General features: G+C 40.7%; 1 protein-coding gene across 1 annotated transcript; it reads left to right on the top strand.

Annotated features, from left to right (window-relative positions):
- Window positions 1-677: 677 nt before the first annotated feature.
- Window positions 678-12,717, top strand: PXMP4 (peroxisomal membrane protein 4). Its single transcript, XM_063145087.1, has 4 exons — window positions 678-818; window positions 3,507-3,569; window positions 5,817-6,015; window positions 7,532-12,717. The coding sequence occupies exons 1-4, from the start codon at window positions 706-708 to the stop codon at window positions 7,793-7,795; spliced, it is 639 nt and encodes a 212-aa protein (XP_063001157.1). The 5' UTR covers window positions 678-705; the 3' UTR covers window positions 7,796-12,717.
- Window positions 12,718-22,166: the final 9,449 nt, after the last annotated feature.

The raw sequence follows: 22,166 nt of genomic DNA, 5'->3' as shown, positions 1-22,166 counted from the left end.
ATAATTATTTTTTGGGGGAAAGAAATTGCACTGCTGCCAATCAGTTATGGTTCCGGCAAAGAACTAATAGACAGCGATTTGATGTTCCTTTGCAAGGGATTCTTAAAAGTTATTCCGGGTAACTTAGTGGCGCTAACACTGGAACTTGTTTTGAATGTGTTTATAAACGAGTAAAAAAGAAAAGGAGGCTGCAAACGAAATATGAACACACATGTGATCAGGATGAACACAGTAAACGCAGCAACCGATGCAGATATTTCAAGTGAATTCATTTCGGAGAATCATCACACAATCATGTTGAAATCCGGCAGTACGTAAGAAAATACAGAAAGGCAGAGTTAGTCAAATGACCACCTGCATCGCTTCCTCAAACGCCCCCTGTACACCCAGTGCCGGCGCCCGACGGAATGTAGACACGATTTGTTCCACTTGTATGTGTTTGCAGAAACTTTTCACTCTGGAACAGTATGAAGTGAAACAGGAAACCATGGTGGTCGAAGCGCTATTATTTTCTATCGATTTCTATGCCCTAAATATTCCCGTTGCGTTCTTGACTAGCAAAAGCGGAACCGCGGTTCACGAGTTCGTTTTCCGCACGGACACTATTCCCTCAAACTCCATTCCTATGCGTTCTGTGCTCTTGGTAAATCGACTCCCGAGGTTGAGAAGCTGCGGGGGATCGGAAAGCGTGATTTTGTGGCCATCATGGGGGCTGAGGCGATGTTCAGGACCTTGCTTTATACCGTCAATTCCTTGCTGCAGCAGCGCAGATACCACGCGGCGTTGGCCGTCTTCAAGGGCTTCCGCAACGGAGCAGTGTAAGCCATGGGGCTGGGTGGGCTGCTGCTCTGTGCAGCCCACCCGGTCCCAACCAGCCCAGGCGCGAAACTTAAGGGGCTCCCTTGCCAAGTCATGAGATTCGGTGGCCATCCTCCTAACAAAAAGCTCTCTAGGGGAGGAATCAGCCCTAGGAATGGAGGCTCCTAGGCGAGGAGCCTTACGTTTGCTGCCCAAAGAATCCTGGGGGGCGCAGGTTTCTTTCAAGCCCCTTCTTCTAGGGATGCTGGCAGGTGTTTTCTCCATCAGCGCAAAGGGGGGAAAGAATACATTGGGAGAGGGGGAGAGAATTGTAGAAGCCCTTCCTCTTGCCAGGCTGTGAAAGATCAGCTTGTTCTGGCACAGTGCCAGCTGATTATGAAATTGGGGTGACTTCACTCAAAATCCAGTGGAAGCGTTTCTCCCCCAAGAAAGCTTTTTGTTCCAAGTTACAGATACCCCTTATTTAAGCTGTGGACTGGACTTTCAGCTTCAATTTCTCTAAAGTTTTATGGGTTCGATCCAGTACAGCATACTTGGAATAGACCCATTAAAATCAATGGGCTTAAGTTAGTCATAACATGTTATATTTTGGTAGGATATATAAAGTATTGTGCTACCCTACTACTACTTCTTATTATTATTATTATTATTATTATTATTATTATTATTATTATTATTATTATTTTATTTATTTATATAGCACCATCAACTTTATACTTGAAAGTTAGATATGGGATGAACACAAACTAAATACACCAGTTTGTATGTACACCCACATTGAAATCTTAACCCATTAATTAAATGTGCTCAAACACCATCTGCCACCAATTGCTCTTTGGGAGGCAAGCACAGACCACCCCACAGCCGGCTAAAGGCAGACTGTCCCCTCTGTCACCAACTGCCCTCTGGGAAGTCCTGATGACTTGTTGCAAGTGGACAAATACTGTTTATTGTGAGGTGTGTGTTTTAAAAGTGTTTTGATGTTACTTGGAGCAGTCTTGGAAGGATTTGTATCCTGAAAGCTGGGATATAAATAATGCAGCATAATAATAATAATAATAATAATAATAATAATAATAATAATTCCATTAGCCACTTCTGTCACTGTCATCACATCAAAAAACTATACAGAAAACCTTCAGAAACTGGGCCTACCAAAATACATCCACACCGACATCCAGAAAACAGTCATACTTAAAACATGCTCAATTGTCAGGAAATTCCTGAATCTGTAAAAGACTGCATGGCTTGGCAATACTTGTCATGTCCGTCTAGAAAAAATGCCATGTGCGAGAGATAATAATAATAACAAGAAGTTCCATTGATTTCAGTGGTCTGTTCTAAGTATATGTAAGCTTGGAACCAAACTGCATATTTATGGTTGTTTTCAAAGAAGCCCCAATAAAGGATTGATATTTGGTGGTGAGTAGTGGGGAGGAGCTGAATCCTACAACAGCATTTGACTAGCACATACTCATCCAAACCTATAAGGGGAAACCCAGCAACAGTTATAGGCTGTAGCTAATACCTTAGATTTCTTTTTTAATACTCCAGACTTGATTTGTTGCTGAATCCTTTTGCCTTTATATACGATATCTTTAAAATCCATCCCTTCTTTACTATTTTCTCAATTATTGTTTCCTATCTCAGCTACTACAGGTTTTCTTGCTAGCCTTTTTGCCCCATCCCAATCCCCTCTATTGCTAAAAATATGTGATTATGTTATTGTGTTCAACCACTGCTTGGCTCCTTTGACTTTGTTTCATTTTGCAATTGACCTCTTTCCCTCATGTCTAAAGCTCAGCATAGGCTTGTTTCTGCTTCCCTCATTTCAACCTGTTTGGTAATCTCTTCTGGCACGTCTACAGTATACTTCTATTTCTGTCCTTAAATCTATGCTCAAAACCTGTATTTTCCATCTGGTTTTTCCATAGCCCACTCTATTCTGAAGGATATCTGTGTATTACTTCTAGTCTTTCAGTAACTCATAATTGTAAGTGAAATGTACATATTTATATTTGCGCTTTAAAGCTTTGATACTTCTTGTTTCATTTACTTCCCATTTACATTATGAATCATTTGGGGGGGAAAGGAGCTTTTTCCCCCTTAGCTGCAAAGTGCTAGTCCTCTCTCTCTCTCTCTCTCTCTCTATATATATATATATATATAGTGTACAACATTTGTGACTGGGTACAGAGCAATAAGGATATCGTTGTTTGAGGGGAAATTGTAAAGCTGATCTTTTCCAAATGTCTACACTATATTAGGCAATCATTTTAACTTACTCTGCCACAGCTTATTTACATTCTCTTAATGCAGCAGGTTGCATATAGAGCAAACCCAGCTGGGTTGGTAACTTGCATGCCTATGCATGTGATTTAAGAGTTGGGAAATGGTACAATCTGTACTGCTTCGCAAACTAAGGTACATCCCCAAAATGTGGTACTTTATGGCTGAGATATGTGAACCAATAACCAGATTCAAAGAACAAAATAATATTGAAACATTCTAGGTAAAATCAATGTAAGTCCTACTTAGAGAAGATCCATTGAAATGAGTGGGACTTGTAAGTTATGACTAACAAGTCTCATTCATTTCAGTGGATCTTCTCTAAGTAGGGCTTATTTTGGATTTCTAAGTATAGGCACTTGGTAAATTGCATAATGTTCTTTCTTTCCTTTTGATAGTTATGGAGCGAAGATCCGTGCTCCCCATGCCTTGGTGATGACATTTCTCTTTAGGAGTGGAAGGTACACTTATTAGTCTCTGTCAAATCTATGTAACTATTTATAACCATATATGGTTTCATAAAGTCCAGCTTTTGCAATTGTTAAAAAAATTAAAGCCTTCTGAGCATATTGAACCTGTTGAGATATATTTTCCGTGTGTGTGTGTGTGTGTGTGTGTGTGTGTGTGTGTCTTTGGGATAGATTTACTGAGTAGATCTATATTTTTAATTAAACAAGGCTACCAAAGACATTTTTACTGCTATGGTACTGATATTTACTCATAGAAAACTTCACTATATTCTGTTGGAATTACCTCCTAGTAAGTGGGTTTCGGATGGCAGCCTGAGTAAGTTACACTGGGTTCAGTGGGGTTTGGGAAGTCCTATCCCCACTTAACCTGGAAATAACAGTGCAAACCTATGCATGCCTACTCAGTCCCATTGAATTCAATGGGACATTTCTAGTTAAGTATATATAGGATTGCAGCAAAATTCCTTTAATTCAGGGGGCTTCCTACTGAGTAAACATGTACAGTATTGGGCTGTTAAACATCATTAGGATGACCTTCTGCATTTGACATAGTGCAAAAAGGCAATCTCTATGCAAAATAATCAATGAACACAAATCTGACATGAGAAAGTGCAATAATCAGAATCCAGTGAGAAAATATTTCAGTCTTTTAGGTAATTTTACTGACCTTAAAGTGAATATCCTTGAACAACAGAACTTCAAAGGGAGGCACCAGCCTTAACCCACTGAATTACAGTGTATTAAGAAGTTTGATTCTAGCACCTGTGGCCTGAGTCAAGATATTTTTATCCTAATACAGATGCTAAGTAGCTTTCCACTGTCAGGATGTTAGTGTTCTCATCAATGCTACTTTGTGAAGGGTCACTGTAATAATTTTACACATGCTTAAGCTTTCACATAATTGTTGCAGTCTGTACTTTTTGTATTTTATTTCTTTCTAACCTCGCAGTTTACAGTCCTCCCCTCCCTCTGTCTCAACCATATATACATATCCCTTCTAATGTAAGGATGACACTTCATGCATCTGATGAAATGAATTCTAGCTCATGAAGATGTGAGCCAAAGATGTGCCAAAGATGTGAAACCTATTTCAGTTCTTGGGCTGAATTCAGTTTCAAAGCTGGTCTCAGGGTGGGCAGGGCCAAAGGCAAAAAAAAAGGGGGGGGGGCAAAAATACAACAACAACAGCAACAACATTACCAGCATACTTAAAGCACTTACTGACAGTAACTAACCCTTAGGAGAGGGATTTCAACCTTTTTTAATGGATGAAAAGGCACAAAAGCCAGGAAAACACAAAATGATCAGTGGTTGGGGGGGAATGAGGGGGGCATACCCATCTGGAGAACCTTGGAGATCTGGATTTGGCCTCTGGGCCCCACCCAGGCTTATGCCATAAATATGTTAAGTCTTTAACGTGCCACAAGACTCTTTATTGAGTTAACTACACAAATGTCTTAAATTTGCATGCAGTTTTCTGATAAAATTATCAAAGCGGTTAACATAATAACAATATAACAAAGTTGCAATCCTCCCACAGAACATTAGTTATTGGGCAGATTAGAAATGTATTCAATAAATAAGATAAATTCAACCATCAGTGCTCAACAATAAAGCTGTAACTATATTGGCTGGGTCACAGTTCAGGGAAAGCCTGCATCAAGAGATAGGTCTTAAGAAAGCATCTGAAGTTCTTAAGTATCTAAAGTTCAAAACTGGATATCTATCTAACTTTAAGACTAAGTCCAGTTTCACTAGAGAATCTATTCATGCCCACAATAATTTAATTAACATCTTTACCCTGTGGGGAAGAAGAAGGAGCTGTTGATCTGCCCCTCCATTGGGAGATGAGAGGACGGAGCAGGGCCTTCCCACCAGCCTGAACAGTCTCCTTAATTTCTTTTTCTTTTCTCCCTCTTCCCTCCCCATCCCCTTTTCCTTGTGTGTCATGTCTTTTTTTTATAATGTAAGCCTGAGGGCAGGGACTGTCTTCTTTACTGATCAATTGTAAGCTGCTCCGAGAGCCTTTATGGCTGAGGTGTGGGATAAAAATACTCTAAATAAAAATAATTATCAGTAGGTTTGATTGCCTATCCTTCGCTTTCTATTGCTGTTTGAACTTGGAATAAACTATCACTGTTGCTTTCTGAAGCACATCAGAGGCGATGGCTTAATAATTGATGGAATTAGTACATTTGGGGGATGGGGATATAATAACAGTTTTTCATTTCTTTTCAGCTTAAGGGAGAAATTGAAAGCAATTGTTCGGGCCACCTACACTCATTCCAGAAACCTGGCATACTTTGTATTCACATATAAGGGTCTGATGGCCCTACAGTCACGAATGCAGGGAAAGAAGATTCCATTTCATTCATTCCTCGCAGCCTGTATTGGGGGCTGGTTAGTGTTTGGGGAAAATAGTAATATTAACAGCCAGGTAAGCTATGGTGAATTATCTTGGATTTGTGTTTCTGCCCATCAAATGCAAAATGATATTCAAGTGATGTTAGTGATCCATGTTGCTCCATAGTACTCAACTGTTTCTGAATTTCTGCGGCCTTAGCTAGAACTACCTGTGAGTCCGCGACAGAGGGCTGAAGATTTCGCAATGGTTTTATTGTGAGATCCCCCCTCTGTTTACACGCAGCGCACGACGACCTCAAAGGGAGAGGTGTCGCGCCCACCATTTATTTTTTTTTTAAAGAGCCAGCAGCGCATGAACGCTCATGCGCAAAAGGTGTTTTTTTATATAAAAAAATTATTTCCCCGCTTCCCCCACCCCCATGGGCGCAGTGCTCCTGAGGAGCTCTGCGCCCCATGCATGGCTCCCAGCTCCTCGTGAGTAACCGTGAGGAGCCGGGACAAACCGTGGTGCCCAGCCACATGTTCCGTGCTATAAAGGGGAGGGCAAGATCCCGGGGCAAGTGAGGGATCATCCCTCCCTGATCCTGGGATCCCCTATGCGTCATGTGAACGCACAGGGACGATCCCGGGGATCGCCCCGTCTAGCTATTGCCTCAGTTTGTGCTTTCAGCTAAAAATTTTAGGGACGATAAAATTAACTACAACTCAATCTTTCTTCCATTCACTGAGGTGCTCTAGAGAGAATGGTGATGAGCACAGAGCACTAGTAATCCTTCCTTGCTACCACTGTATGCATCTGTTTTTTTCAGGTATTTAGCAAAATTCTCTAATGCAGGGATACCCAACCTAGCACTCATGGGCACCTGTAAAAAACGATTTGTTATCTCTCCCCCCCCCCCCCCATTTTTTAATATGCGTGCATGGATTTGTATATATCCATAGTAATGAATACCTATGAAATGCATAGAACTTATTAGCAATTACACATAGGTTTCAGCAAAAGCAGACCAAATAGCCAAATAAGTATTGATTTGAAGGTGGAAGGTCTATCTGTCACCTATTCAAATATTGAAAGCATTGTAATCCATTGCATTACAGCAGGTGAGTGTTTCTTCTTCCAATGTTGCAATATCCATCTTTTAGCTGTCAAAGGGGCATGGAGAATTCATTTACCCTGACCATTTGTTATTTTTCTATGAAGCAAGTAAATAATTTAAAAGGGCATGTACATTAGTGAATATTAAAGACTTCCAGTGAACCGCCCAGAGAGCTTCAGCTATTGGGCGGTATAAAAATGTAATCAATCAATCAATCAATCAATAAAATAAATAATTTTTTTCAAGCAACTCTGTTTTGTAACAGATGTAAGCTGTTGTTCAACTAAGTTAAGGGCAGAGAGCCCAGTTGAGACTAGAAAGGCATTCCGGTGTGAAAGGCAACTGGAAATTATTTATTTATTTATTTATTTATTTATTTATTTATTTATTTATTACCCGCCTCTCCACTTGGATCTGAGGGATGTTTCAAATAATCACACTTTCTGGATACATTACTTGCCTGATATTCATTCAGATTTCCTTTCCATACAGATAAACATGTACCTGTTGTCTCGTATCCTGTTTGGCTTGTCTCGATTGGCAGTGGAGAAAGGTTACATCCCAGAGCCAAAACAAGATCCCTTCCCACTCTTTGCTGCTCTGGTTTGGGGGATTGTCCTCTGGCTCTTTGAATATCACCGGCACACTCTACAACCATCATTGCAATCATCCATGACCTACCTGTATGATGACAGCAATGTTTGGCATGATGTTTCTGACTTCCTTGTATATAACAGAAGCCCTGCTGCTGAATAGTCTTGAAAGATATTTAGATGATAGCACATTTCAGTAGCACAGCTTAAATGTGTTTTTTATCTGAACACATGTTACTGAAAAGTTACTATTGTTAACATTGGGTGTGAATCTCTGCTTGTGTCTGGCCACAATGTCCTTCCCTGTAGAGCTGGTGATTTCTGTTGGTGATTGCTTGAAAAGGGGCCATATTGCAAGCAAAATGTTTTGTAAAGTATCCCTCTTCTCTGCAAGAGACCTCATTTCCTTTTCTACTCTAGCAGCTGGGAATTGCTTTTGGGGTAGGAAAGCAAGTTATAAATGCACTGGTCTGAAAACTTGAAAAATTAGTGTATATATATAATATAATGTTGAGAAACCAGATGGTGTAAGTAACTCTCTGCCTGCTTATATGCGCTAAGTCTTTCGCTACTTCTTTGATTAGCAATAGGAGAAATAATTTTCTCCATAATAGATAATTCTACACAAGATTCAAGTTTATCATTTTTGTGTGCAATATGAAACTTGGAAATTTTACCACTTGTTGCTATCCATTGCTCTTTCTTATATTAACAACATCAAATCAGTAAAGATGCATTTAGCAATAATATGTTGATATTTTCAAAAAGTTAAGAGACAGTTTACTAAGCATATGATATGCAGTCAGCACTGTGATAGATCCTTTTAGCATACCATAATCATCTTATAGAAACACCTAACATTTACTGGGTGTAACAAATGGATTAAACTGAGGTCTCTTCCCACAGGTTCATGAGACAAAGGGAGTAGATGAAAGGATGAAATATAGGAATGGTGGCAAATATATAATTTGTTATTGTCATAATGTCCCTCATCATTTGCTGGGGTAAATACCTGAATAGTTTTCTTTGGTCCAGCTGCTTCTACCTGCAATTAAAGATTTAAGCAATTATAATTTCAACTGTTGCTACAGTTGACAAAGTCGGGTAATATTGTGGGTAGATGCAATCAGTTAATAATCTGCTTTCTTAGAAGCAAAAGTGCCAAGTTGGAATGGTTATCACACTGTCTTATCAGAAAAATTTTAAATGTAGAGCAAGATAGATGACTGCAGACCAAATAATTTTAGGGAAGTTCAGCCTAATCATCTGCACTAACTACAGCAGGATATGCTGCACTATCCTTGCATAGGGTGGAAAGAAAAGCACTGGATTCTCTTTTAAAGAACAGGAAGAAGGGAAGGGATAATCTTGAAAATGTTCCTTTGCATAGGAAGCCCTCAGCTTCCAAAACGCCATTTTGTCTCCTTGTCCCTTCACCTCTCTACATCGTTAGTAGTATGCTAGTGTGTGACTTAATGACTACGCATACACACAACAGATCTGAAGAGGTCTGCCTTATGAATTAAGCTGTCTGACTGCAATCTGAATTTTACTTTAGAACAGTCGTCTTGCGTTCAATAGGTCTTCTATGGAGAAAGTGCATCCTTCAAGAACGTGAAACAGACATGTTGCTTAGGGATGAATAGTTAGTGGAATATAAATGAATAATGAGGAAATGCTGGCTAAAGAGCAAGAAAAATTTGATGGGTTATAAAACACTGTTTTGATTTAGTTTAGTTTACTGGTTGGTGTTGTCACTGATGTTTTTATTTATCATTACTTGTTAACCTGTTTGTGCTGGTTTATTAATTATCCCTAGGAGCCAAGAAGTTTTTTAACCTATGGGGCTACAACATTCATATGCATTTGTTATTCTTTTGTCATATTCCCTTTCAGTATGCTTGTTTGGTACCCATGTATCATCTTGTATCTTTGAGGATCTGTCCTGATCAGATTATCTGTGGACTACTGTCTTCTGTTCTTCTGCATCTTAACAACCCCATGTAAAATCTTCTGCAAACCATCATTCCCACCACCAAACTCGGTGCCCCATCATACCATACAGTCAGAACATTATTGATATTTTAGGCAGTGGCTGTCATCTGGGCGTTTAGTGTCCCTCTCCACATTTGGTTAATTCCATGCAATGGCACCATCTTCTATGCCCATTCACTAAACAATAGACAGTAGCTGTTCCCAGCTAGAGATCTTAGCATAATCTGAACAGTGCCTGTAATATATTTTCTTAATTTCCATGTATCTCCTGTCCTGCTATCCCCAAGCTCCTATTCCCAGTAACACCAACCTTTTCTCGCAAACTGTCTGAGACTCTTAACTGTCTGCAATTCACAGAGCACAAAACTGTCATAAAACAAATCAAACTCTGATCCCACCACAGCAGTGCCCTTTACATATCTGTCTGTGGCAATTAACTGTGCTTTTTAAAGATTGCTTTCCTGCTGGGTAAGGGTAGAATGCTATGCTACAAAGTCAGTCAATTTCCCAGGGAGGTAGCTGAAATAATTTCTAACAGCATTTAACACCCACCACTGTTCCTATAGCCTGATAATCGAGGTTGAATCCCTTCTGCCACTAATGTGACTAAACAATGCCAGTGTGTGCTAGGGAAGTGAACTAGAAGTAATGGGCCTGTCTGAAGACTCTTGGAGATGTAGGTTCCATTCCTCACTCTTCCAGATCGTATTGTTTGGCAGGCTAAGTGTTCTGTTTGGTTTTCATGCTAATAAGAAAGAAACACAAACAGAAATAAGGAGACCGTTTGGCAACCCACCTCCCAAGCAGCCCCCTCACATCAAAATTAAGCAAAGTCCCAACCATCCCCACTCTGAAGAGCCAAACAGACATGCATATGAACTACGTTTACAACAGCGGCTTCTTTTTGAGGACTCAGCTCTTTTGTGTTTTGTTCAACAGGAGATCTTGGTTCCCAATGTTGGGGAACTATCCACCCCTATCTGATTTGCCATGACTCTGCTGTACTTGAATAACATTGTGGTGAAACAGTGCAAGGAACATCTAGAAATGCCATGCAGTCTACTTAAAATATATATATTTCAAGGTAGGGAGCAGAGGGAAAGACAATTGAAATCAGTAAAGAGCTGCACCAGTTCAAATGCTTAGGAAAATATAATTGTATTGAGCTTGAACTGCAAGAGGTTAAAAGCCTCATATTTTTTATGAACGTGTGTGTATTCTTAATTAAAATATTCTATAACAACTGATTACAAGATGGACCATAGTAAGGTCTTTTTTCCTTCAATCATAACATTTTATTTTTTCTGTAAAGCCTTTTTAGAATATGCTTCCTAATATATATTTGCAACTCTTGAATGGTAGACAATGCAATGTTATATGTAAGATTAACTAATTAAATAGAATGCTTCCAAGAGGATATGTGCCTTTTAAAATAATATATGCACATTCATATGGGTGAACATTTTCTTTATACCTTATTGCTGTTTTCTGCATCTTTCAGATTGGCAAACCATAAATAGTGACTTTACACATTACTGACCCTACACAGATGTTAGGGGGCAAATGTATACTTATGCTGTTTGACATACATTTGTCTTATTTTCCCATGTATAAATGCATTGGGAACCTACTGCTAATCTCACCTGACATATGCAGTCTTTATGTATAAATCTATATATCCTATTCTCCTGCACTCATGTAGGGAATACATCATGTGTGAAGTTGGCCTAAGAATGTGATCATTTTAAAAGAAATGATATGCAATGAAAAACTGGCTATTTCAGCAACATGAATGTAGGCTTTTCTTTTCAAGAATGTGCTGGAGACTTAACTGTACTTTTCCACTTTTGCGTACTAGAAATATCAATTGCTGTAACAGCCTGTATTTGAATTATAAATGGAAATACAGGCATGGGCTATCTTCTTTAGGTGTGGTAACTACTCATGGTGCTACATAATTATTCTCTGCCTTCCTTATGGTGAAACAGCCCTATGCTGTTCTACGTGTATTTTTCTTTTATAGCAGGTGTAAGATTTTTTAAAAAAAACTATTGCAAATGAATCCCAACTACAAACTTCCTACATTTCTAAAGGTCTTTAGTGACTCTTTCTGGGACAGTTACGTCATCCACATGGCTAGTAGTTCTCATAGGTGCTACAATTAAAAAATGGGCATGTAATAGCATTAGGCTTGGCTTGCTGAATTTAAAAAATTAAGTTCATCTTGCTAATTAACTTAAAGCTTAAACCCTATTATTTAGAAGTGTGTGGTTTTTGACTCACAAAGAGACAGTTGAGTATTTGGCAGTGAAGAGGCAGAATTTTCCAAAAGATAATAGAGATCATATCTGTACCAGGCTAAAACCTTGACTTGAATTTTGTGGTAATACTAGATGTATTGAAACATACAGTTAAAATAGTAGTTAATGACTCTGGTCAGATTGTTTAATAGGACATGTGCTTGTAACAGAATGCAGAAAACTTAAATTGCTGGTTAGTAAGGCCTAGTGTTAAAACAGCCAGACTACACCATTTGTTTGATATTGGAGTAGCAGAAACAAATTAAATGTGAAATATTTGCTTTAAGATGCTCTTTCTGCATAATGTGTGAGAATTCTTTTCTTCATTTTAACTTATTTTATAGGGATGGACAACATGCAGCTGGTAGATTCTTATAGGAGTCCTGAGAATACCAGCTTTCGTTTTGAATATGTTTCTGCCCCTTACAACTGTAAAACTAAGTTTGCAAATATGGAAAACATGAAAGGATTGGGCACAAAAGGTGATTTAAAAAGAAGCCTAAATTCATTATTTTTTAAGATGTCTTAGCTTGTATATCAACATTTTACAAAGTTGACTTAAGTTTTTCACACTAAAAGAAAACGTGCAGAATAAGGATCTTGTACAAGTGTAATATGTCTGTCTGTCAACTGTAATTTGGCATCTGCCGTCTTCATTAAAATGATATGCAAATTATGGTGAGCAATTAAATATGCATATTAGCTACAGCTGTCCTGCTTATGTGTTTACCACTGTGGCCTTCCATACTGATCAAGTTACCTACCTCTGCTCTAAATGGTTGATACTGCTAATTAAACTGATGCTTAATTACACATATGTTCCTATCTGAAAAGAAAAATCATAAACAAGTAACTTAATGTTGCTAGCATTTGGTATCTTATCTTACCATATAAAATAGACAGTCATGAGCACTAGTTAAACCACACAGATAATCCAGGTATTTTGCTGTTTGGTCCCGTTGACTACCTTAGTTCCATGGGGGCACTTTAAGGACTTTGTTTATAAAAGACCTGAACTTTACTTTTTCCCCTTTTTCTTTTTAAAAAAGCCATTCGATAAAAAAAATTCTGCCCTTCATAAAACTAAACACCTACTCACAGCCAAAGGAATAACTGAAATATATTGTCTTTTTATATTAGCTGTGACAACTGCCACAGTTTTTATCTGTACGCCGCCCTGAGATCTTAGTGATATAGGACGGGATAGAAATATTTTAAATAAATAAACAGTGGAACCAATAGCATCTTGAAGCATAATGACATGTCACACATTATGAACCATGTGTGTAGTTCATAATGTGTGACATTCCATTAACATGGATTTTTTTAAATCTCGTGTACACTTAAAAATACTATATGGGAAGCCTTGATTGGCCACAACTCATGTTTCTAAACTATATATAAAATGAAAAACAAGATGTGTGTACTTCAAACATCACAGATGTGTGGTACGCAACATATATCTGCAACTGGATGGACAACCCTTGATCTCTAAAGAATTCCTTAAGTTTAAGGACCAAACTAGGCATTATATACAGAGGCATGTAACTTACTCCTGGTCTTTTTTTTTCTTGTTTAAAGGAGAAGCAGGCTCAGGTAGCTGCAATCTTGAGCAAAGAATGGTAGAGATGCTTAATATTTTGCATCATTTTCTGCTTAAAATCACCTTGTTATCTGGTCTTAGATAAGAAAGTGACCTGCCAAATTTCAGGCTAGATGCAGTGTTTTTTGTGTAAGCTGGATCTTTAAAGCTTTTTTGGCAGGGAGAAAGGGATTCACTTCCCCTCTTCCCATGTTTTTTTGGGCATTGTGTTAGAAAATGGTGTCTATTGTAGAGGTGTCCCTAGGCAAGAAAACTGTGAAATTTCAGAAGGATAGGTGCAGGAACAAGAGAGTTATAATGAATGCGAAAACAGTTTAAGGCTTTTTATTTTTGCTCAATTGGCACCAAAATAATTATGTAACACTTTATTAATATCTTTATTAGGAAGTGCTTGTGCATACTACATTCTGTGGACTACTCAATACATGATGTATGTAAGTCACATACAACACACGCTAAAAAGAACACAAACAGAAAGCAATTATTGTGCAGAGACTGAACACATAGGTCAAAACGGAGAACACTAAACTAAAATCAAACATGTACAATAAGGGCCAAAATTGTGGAGGGGGGGGGAGGAGGCAGGGGAAGTAGAGGACAAGGGAGGTGACACTACCTAGATAATGCTACTAACAAATAACATCAAGACAGATTCAAACAAGGAATATGGAAGGAAACTGGTCTAAATACTGGTAAGAATAAGAAACACAACCCCAAAGCCTCCAAAATGACCACACAGTTCTTTAACAATCCTGCTCTGAAGGGAGAACTAGCAAAACAGACTGGAAGCAAGGCACTATAATTGGAGAGCCCTGTTAAAATAATTCCGTGATTGGAAACTAGACTTGTCAATCCCCAAAACACTTGCCCTGGTGTGTTTTTCCTTTATGGAAATCTTGGGGAAATTGTGTTTTGGGAGACACGCTGTCTGCTTCTCCCTTTGTCTCCAAGTATCTAAATGTTTATAAAACTTTAGGAGGACCCAAGATTTGCTTCGGAATCTTTCAGAGGAAGCTTCTCTTTTTCCAAATTTCGAATCCCTCCAATTCTCCTAATCTGTCTTGGGAGTCGTCTGAATCTGATACACACCCCTTTTCAACCATTTCGGAAGTGACAGAATGGTGTGATGTTAACGGGAAGCAACCCCCCTCCCTTTCCCTGAGGAGGAATGGCTGGTGGGCTGCTTGCCTGCTTGCCTGGGGGTTAAGCGGATCTGTTCACCCTGAATAAACTTACCCCATGGATTTGAAATTAAACTTTTTAATTCCATTTGGCATTTCTGAGCTCCCTGCCAATGGGAGCTGACTTGTTTAAAAAAATGACATCTTTTGTGACAGTAGGAGGAACAGCTGGTGCAGCAGCTGTGTCCAAAAACTGCACAGTAAGAGAGTTGAAGAGCTTCCATGGGGGAAGGGGGAAGCAGAGCTACCACAAAATTCTGCCCTAGTTTCTCACAGATGGGTGTGTGTGTGTGTGTGTGTGTGTGTGTGTGTGTGTGTGTGTGTGTGATCAAGCCATAGGCTGCATCCATCTGGTCAAACTGTTGCTCAGTTTGCAATAATGGAGTCGGCTTTCATATATGAATTGTGATCTACTTACTGAAGCTGAACACTCACCCCCAAGATTGTGTTTGTTATGAACATAAAATACTTCCTACTATTTAACATGTGATATTTAGTTGCTTGGTATCAGTACATTTTACTGCATAGAATACCGAAGTGATATGCTCTCTCAGTCTGGTATTAGTACTAAGGAAATTAGTATGGGCCCATGTGTTTGCATCATGCCATAGTGGAGTGGTATCATGGCACAGGGACAGTGCTATACCTACGTGTGAAGAGGAGCTGACATTGCAAATGTAAAGGGGGTACAGGCAATGAAATAGAAGGGTAAAGAGGATATGTTGGGAAGGTAAATAATCACCTCACTAAACACAAAGCTACTGACAGCTAGTTTTGTGCTATCTAAAAGCATCTGTTTCATCATACAAGTGTATCATTTACTCAATAGGGCCCACGCAAACACTCCAAAAAATGTAGAGTAGCTGCCCAAAGCTTATAGAGAGGTCGCTCCATTGTCATGGAGACATCTGTACTTCCTGACATCATGCAATTTCCCCCAAAGCCATTTTGGAAAAGCATCACATAACGCCACTTAGTTTTCAACAGCCATTTGAGACAGACTGATAATGCGGGAAGAGCCACAGTGAACTGAAGGCAGTAGGCACAAAACGTTCTCATGAAATAGCCAAGGATTGAATCATAAGTGGCATGCAAAAGAGAGAGTGAAATAACCAGTGTTAGCATCAAGAGCTCTGCTGACTTGACTCCGCCACGCCACAGTGATTCTCACAAACAGCAGCAATGCCTTTTCAATATTGTTCCCCCACATTTGATCACAGAAGTTTTAAGGCTCATATTTATCGCAAAGCAAGAGGCTACCGTGAAGTGTGTTAGCAAACAAAGAGTTGCTCTCTACTCAGCACGTTCTCAAGCGATCTTTCAAACTTAAATAATCACAAAGACTTCAGCTTTTTATGAGTATTCAGTTGCAAAAGGTTTGAAAGTGCTTGTAAAGTGCTCCCCAAGAGCTTACCTTTGGGGCACATGAAGACAGTGGCAGAAGCATGGGTGTCTACAGATCCATTTTCTACTATGGACCAGGAATACCAATTCCAAAATCCACAGTAGAAAAAGGGTTTCTCTGGGACCCCGGGAGTGCCTGTCACTGCCTCAAACACCATTTCCCTTTCCCAAACATAAGTTCTTGGGTTTGGGGACATGAGCCAGGGGAAAGGAAAGGTGGTGGAGGGTGTTCACAGAACTGAGGTAAACACAACTCAACTCACTCTGGTCAGAGCAGACTGTGATCAAGGATATGCTCACCTGAGTCTATCTCAGAAGCATTTGAACATTCATGACATCTCTAGTAATTTACCATTCCAATAAATCCAGTAGCTGCACAATGCTATTCAAATGTTTTTATCTGGTTGATAAAAAATATGCTGATTTTATCTGGTTGAGCTTTTATATTGTATTTTATATTATGGTTTTATACTGTTGTTTTATACTTTGAATGTTTTTAATTTTTGTGAACCGCCCAGAGAGCTCCAGCTATTGGGCGGTATAGAAATGTAATAAATAAATAAATGTAAATTATTTGATTCTCACATTATGTGCTACATTAATCAGATACAATTTTTAAAGATGTATTAAGGACAAAAGGTGTTCTTCACATCGATTTTCTCCTCCACCTAAATTTTTGGTCCCTTAGGGCTGCTTCACAGGACTAGAGTTTGAACATTTCCCCAGAAGAAAAGCCTAAGGCTGCAATCCCATGCTCACTTACTTGGGTGTATGCGCCATTGAATACAAGGGGGCTTCCTTCCATATATATATATATATATATAGAGAGAGAGAGAGGATTGTACCACAAATCACGCAACAGACCATGCCTAGGAGGTCAAGAACGAATAGCTGGGTCACTAGTTTGTTTATCTGAGAGAAAACAATGTTACAGCCATAGTTGTGAGGGCAGGGACCACGGTTCAGTAAGAAAGCACAAAGCTTTTCATGCAGAAGGTCCCAGGTTCAATCTATGGCATCACCTGTTAAAAGGTTCAGATAGCAGGTGACCTGGTATAAGACAGCTCCTTGTGTTAAGGACAATAATGTGCCAGTGATACATCACTTTTCTGATATTTATTAGAGTTATGGAAAGACTACAGGTCTTTCTGCAAGAAGACCAGTAATGTCACAGCTCTGGCATTCCTGCCATTTCATCCTAAACTGTGTTTGATTCTTCCTATTAGGTGCTAACAAAGAGGATTGTTGGTAGTTAACGAGATTTGCCATCTTCTTTCCTTGCAGGCCTCTTGTGCCTATAACAGGCAGGAATCCAGCAGGTGGAACATTTCCTTTTGCTCAGTCACTTTTCTAGGGAAAGCTCATTTTCTGCGCCTGTCATAGAACTGTTAAAAGCACAAGAAACTCGGTGCCTACCCTTTTTTTGCCAGCATGCATCATTTTCTAAATAAAATGTATTTCATGCATGGTATTTATTTATTTATTTATTTATTTAAGGATTTTTATGCCGCCATTCAGCCAAAAAAGGCTCTCACGGCGGCTTACAAAAGTATTTCTTGACAGTCCCTGCCCACAGGCTTACAATCTAAAAGACATGACACAAAAGGAAAGGGGATTGGGAGGGAGGAGGAGGAGGGGGAAAAGGAAAGCAAATTCAGGCACTACAATCTTAGTTGGAAAGTTCAGCAGTGACAGTTGACAGCAGGAGGGAGGGGGCTCCAGCTGGAGCTGGACCCAGGCAAGGCGGAGAGGTGCCTGGCTGCTGCTTCCTCCCTCATGGTGGCCTCTGCAGAGACAGTTGGTAGCAGGAGGGAGGGGGCTCTCAGCTGGAGCTGGACCCAGGCACGGTGGAGAGGTGCCTGGCTGCTGCTTCCTCCCTCACTGGTGGCCTCTGCAGAGACAGTTGGAAGCAGGAGGGAGGGGGCTCTCAGCTGGAGCTGGACCCAGGCACGGTGGAGAGGTGCCTGGCTGCTGCTTCCTCCCTCACTCATGTATTGGTAAGTTTGTATTGGATGAAGCCAACTGAAAACCTTTGGTAGAAAGGAAAGCTGTTCTATAACAATAGGGCTTAAATGTGAAAGCGATCCAAATGCATTTCTTTCGGCAAGGCGGGATGCCGGCTCTGCTAACATATTTGCATTTTATTAGCAAGACTATTGCATCACATGGAAGAAAAAAAATGGAACACAGTGTACTGCATTACAGGTGAAGATAAGCTCCTTTGCTTCTTCAGAGGTATTAGCCAATGTGACCCAGAGGAAAAGTTTTCCCAACTTTAATATGACAAATAGATCCTCTTCATCAAAGCAAAACCTCAACAGAAAACTGTGTTTCAGGGCCACCCTAGTGCTTAAAATACTCAAGTCCATATTTTTCTTTTCTAAATTTTGCTGAAAGTCTAATATAGCTTATCATCCTAATGCACATTAGAAGGCAAATTGAGGGAACTCCATAATCTAGACCATATTTTGTGGGTGTATTTTCAAAGGCAAATGCTTATTCACAGATAGGAGCACACCATCTATCTTCTCTTGTTCTGTCTTTTAAACTCTAGCTTCCTTTTTTGTCATGTGCAGCATCAACTGAGCATAATTATTTATTTACAATATTAATATACCACTCCCCATTCAAGAATTTTGGAGCGGCGAACAAACAGAATAAAAGAATAAAAACATAATAAAAACACATTAAAAGTATGTTTTAAAAAAAACAAAAACAAAAAATACCCACATATTTACTCAAGACCGCTGAGTTCAACAATGGAGTTTACTTCCAAGTGAGTGTGCATAAGATTCCAACTATTAAACTGGTTCTGACTATTAAACTGAAATAAAAGCACAGTAAATGATGAGAATCCCTTTTCTCCAAGCATAAGAACATAAGAAGAGCAATGCTGGATGAGACCAAGGGTACATCTAGTCCAGCACTCTGTTCACACAGTGGCAAACCAGCTGCCGACCAGGAACCCACAAGCAGGACATGCTGCAACAACACCCACCCACCCATGTTCCCCAGCAACTGGTGTATACAGGCTTACTATGTCAGAACATATTACTAGCTGTTCAGCATAGTAAGGAATGCCTCCTCCCATATGTACCTGCCTGGACCCTAAGGTCATCCTCAGGGGTCCTTTTCCGCAACCCCCTACCAAAGGAAGTGAGGCAGGTGGCTACCAGGAGGAGGGCCTTCTCTGCTGTGGCACCCCGGCTGTGGAATGAGCTCCCTAAGGAGGTTCGCTTGGCACCTACATTATATGGCTTTAGACGCCAGGTGAAGACCTTTTTATTCTCACAGCATTTTAACAGTCTATAAATAAATTTTGACTTGGTGTTTTAAATTTGTAATTTTGCATTGCTGCTGTTTTTATCTGGTTGAGCTTTTATATTTTATATTATGGTTTTATACTGTTGTTTTATACTTTGAATTTAATTTTTGTGAACCGCCCAGAGAGCTCCGGCTATTGGGTGGTATAGAAATGTAATAAATAAATAAAAAATAAATAAAATAAAATAAATATATTTGAATCTTCCAACTTAACAACTTAAAAAAAAGATTTAGGGCACAATTCTATGCATGTTTAGACAGAAAAAGAGTCCTACAACTCCCAGCATGCCCAGCCAGCAATGCTAGTTGGGCATCCTGGGCGTTGTAGGACTTTTTTTTGCCTAGACATGCCTAGGATTGCACCCTAAATATTGGTATCTTGCAAGTGAACCAAGGCAGGAACAGCACTGTGCAGCTTTTCCACAGTGATCTTTTGAAAGTCATATATCCCCATCCTTTTGCATTTTATTTTATTCTCTTTGTCTGGAACTCTGCAATTCATGAGAGATAACATGCATATTAGGACCATTTTTAAAGTTGAGACAGAATCTTTTGCATTTAATTATTCCAACAAAAGTAGATAAACATTACTGGTTTAGGCTTTAGAGGGATTTCTAATATAATGTGACTTGATCTTACAGCATCAGGAAAAACTTCCTGACTGTTAGAGCAGTAAGACAATGGAATCAGTTACCTAGGGAGGTTGTGGGCTCTCCCACACTAGAGGCATTCAAGAGGCAGCTGGACAACCATCTGTCAGGGATGCTTTAGGCTGTATTCCTGCACTGAGCAGGGGGTTGGACTCGATGGCCTTGTAGGCCCCTTCCAACTCTGCTATTCTATGATTCTATGACAGGAGTGTGCCCCCCTCCCGCCCCAGTATACTTTAAGAACGCTGCATAGGAAGCTTGCCATACAAAGAGTCAGGCCATTGGTCCATCTAGCCCAGCACTGTTAATACTGACTGGTAGAAGCTCTCCAGTGTTTCAATCCCCTATCTGGATAGGTCAGGGATTGAACCTGGGACCTTCTGCAGCAAAGCATATGCTCTATCACTGAGCTACAGCCCCATGCAGAAATTAAAGAGGGTCTTGAAAAGTATGTGAGACTTTACATGACTTATTTGGACCTATATACTCTCCCATTTTAGAAGCTCCAAACAGATTATAAATTAAGCACAGAAAAATGCTGTATGTGTGTGGGATACATCCAAATCTGGCTACAAAATAAGAGTGCACAACCTGTGGCCCACCAAGGCCTTTACTACAGTCCCAAGGGAGCTCCACACACCCACCTTTGCATTCCCCTTGCTGATTTCTCCACCTCTACTCTCCACTCCCTCCCTGAAAGATCCTCATACAGTTCACTCTTTTCTCATAACAGCTAGCAGTGAGGAAAGAGTGTTCTGTACTAGGATTACTGGGGTGTGTGTATGCACCCATATATTCATGCCAGCATGTGCATGTGTCTCTGAGCCAACACACATGGCCCTTGTTGCTGAAAAAGTTGTGCACCCTGATTTAAGTTTAGTCTCAGTAGGGGTTGAGGGCAAAGGGGTTGTGCAAGAGGCCCGTTCAACAATGGTACTCATTCAAACCTCTTTTCAGTGGCAGGACTCGCGCCTTGGACCAGATGAAATAATCTTAACAAGACCGTCTCTGAGCATGCACAAAGTGCCTTTTCATCTCTGTCATCCCTACCTAATTACACCTAGCCCTCGTGTATCTGGGATCAGGGAATAAAATCCCAAAGCCAAGTGGTTTTACCTTGCAAGCATGCTAGGCGCTTCGCCCCAGCATCTCCCCTTGAAGGAAATTAAAGCTGTGGAGACAGGTTCACCCTTCCTTAGAAGACAGTCCCACGGCAGAAAACGGGGCTGGCTTCTGAACAAACGTGCATCGGAAGGACGGGGATGCAATGCTACGGATGCGTTCTTGCTGTAGAGTAAATCCCATCGAGCAGAGGGGAATTTACTCCTGAGTAAAAACGCAGGGGGGCAGGGCTGTGAGTTCGGAAGCCCGGGAGGAGCCGGAGCTACACCGAAAGGGCAAATGTGAAGCCGGTCTGAAATCCAAAGGAAGCCCCACTTAGAGTAGATCCGTTGAAATGAATGGGATTCAGCTAGTCATGACTAATTTAAGTCCCATTCATTTCAATGGGTTCATTCTAAGTAGGGCTTATGTTGGATTTTACCCTTGGAATACGCAGGGCAGGACTGGGGGATGCAGCAAACCTAGCGAGGAGTGCCAGGCTTGGGGAAAGCATCACTTACACCGGCCGGGATCCCATGAGGCGCAGCCACCGAGATCCCCCTCACCGTAATCACGCCGCCTCCTCTCCCACATGCCCAGCGCCCGCGTCCTCCCCGCGCCGCGCCTCCGATTGGCCAGGTGGCGTTCCCCCTTCCGCAAGCCCGTCCGCCGCCATTGGGCGGCTGTCAGAACGTTTGGGCCGTCACCACGGCGCTACGGCGGCCGCCTGCTCGTAGCCAACGAGACGGCGGCGTCATGTATCAATCTCGGCGGAGCGACCAATGGCGCGGCGGCTCTCCGCCCAGCCGAATGTTGATACGCCCGAGCCGGCCAATGGGAGCGAAGCCTGCCTGCTCGTGCTGCTTTCGCGGCAAAAAGGATTTGGCGCGCAAACGTGTGCGAGGCCGGGACCAGCTGGGAACAATAACAGTGGCTGAGCTGAGCAGAGCAAAGGGGGCTCGGCTGAGCGCGCCGG

Source organism: Elgaria multicarinata, chromosome 1, assembly GCF_023053635.1.
Source record: "Elgaria multicarinata webbii isolate HBS135686 ecotype San Diego chromosome 1, rElgMul1.1.pri, whole genome shotgun sequence".
Taxonomy (NCBI): domain Eukaryota; kingdom Metazoa; phylum Chordata; class Lepidosauria; order Squamata; family Anguidae; genus Elgaria; species Elgaria multicarinata.
Note: the sequence above shows the minus strand (reverse complement) of the source record. Positions and strands in the feature narration are given on the sequence as shown.

Excerpts from the sequence above, each read along its gene's own strand:
- PXMP4 (XM_063145087.1), top strand. The coding sequence starts at position 706 with ATGGGGGCTGAGGCGATGTTCAGGACCTTGCTTTATACCGTCAATTCC. Across the intron at positions 3,570-5,816 it reads TTTCTCTTTAGGAGTGGAAG|CTTAAGGGAGAAATTGAAAG; the intron begins GTACACTTATTA and ends ATTTCTTTTCAG. Across the intron at positions 6,016-7,531 it reads ATAGTAATATTAACAGCCAG|ATAAACATGTACCTGTTGTC; the intron begins GTAAGCTATGGT and ends CTTTCCATACAG.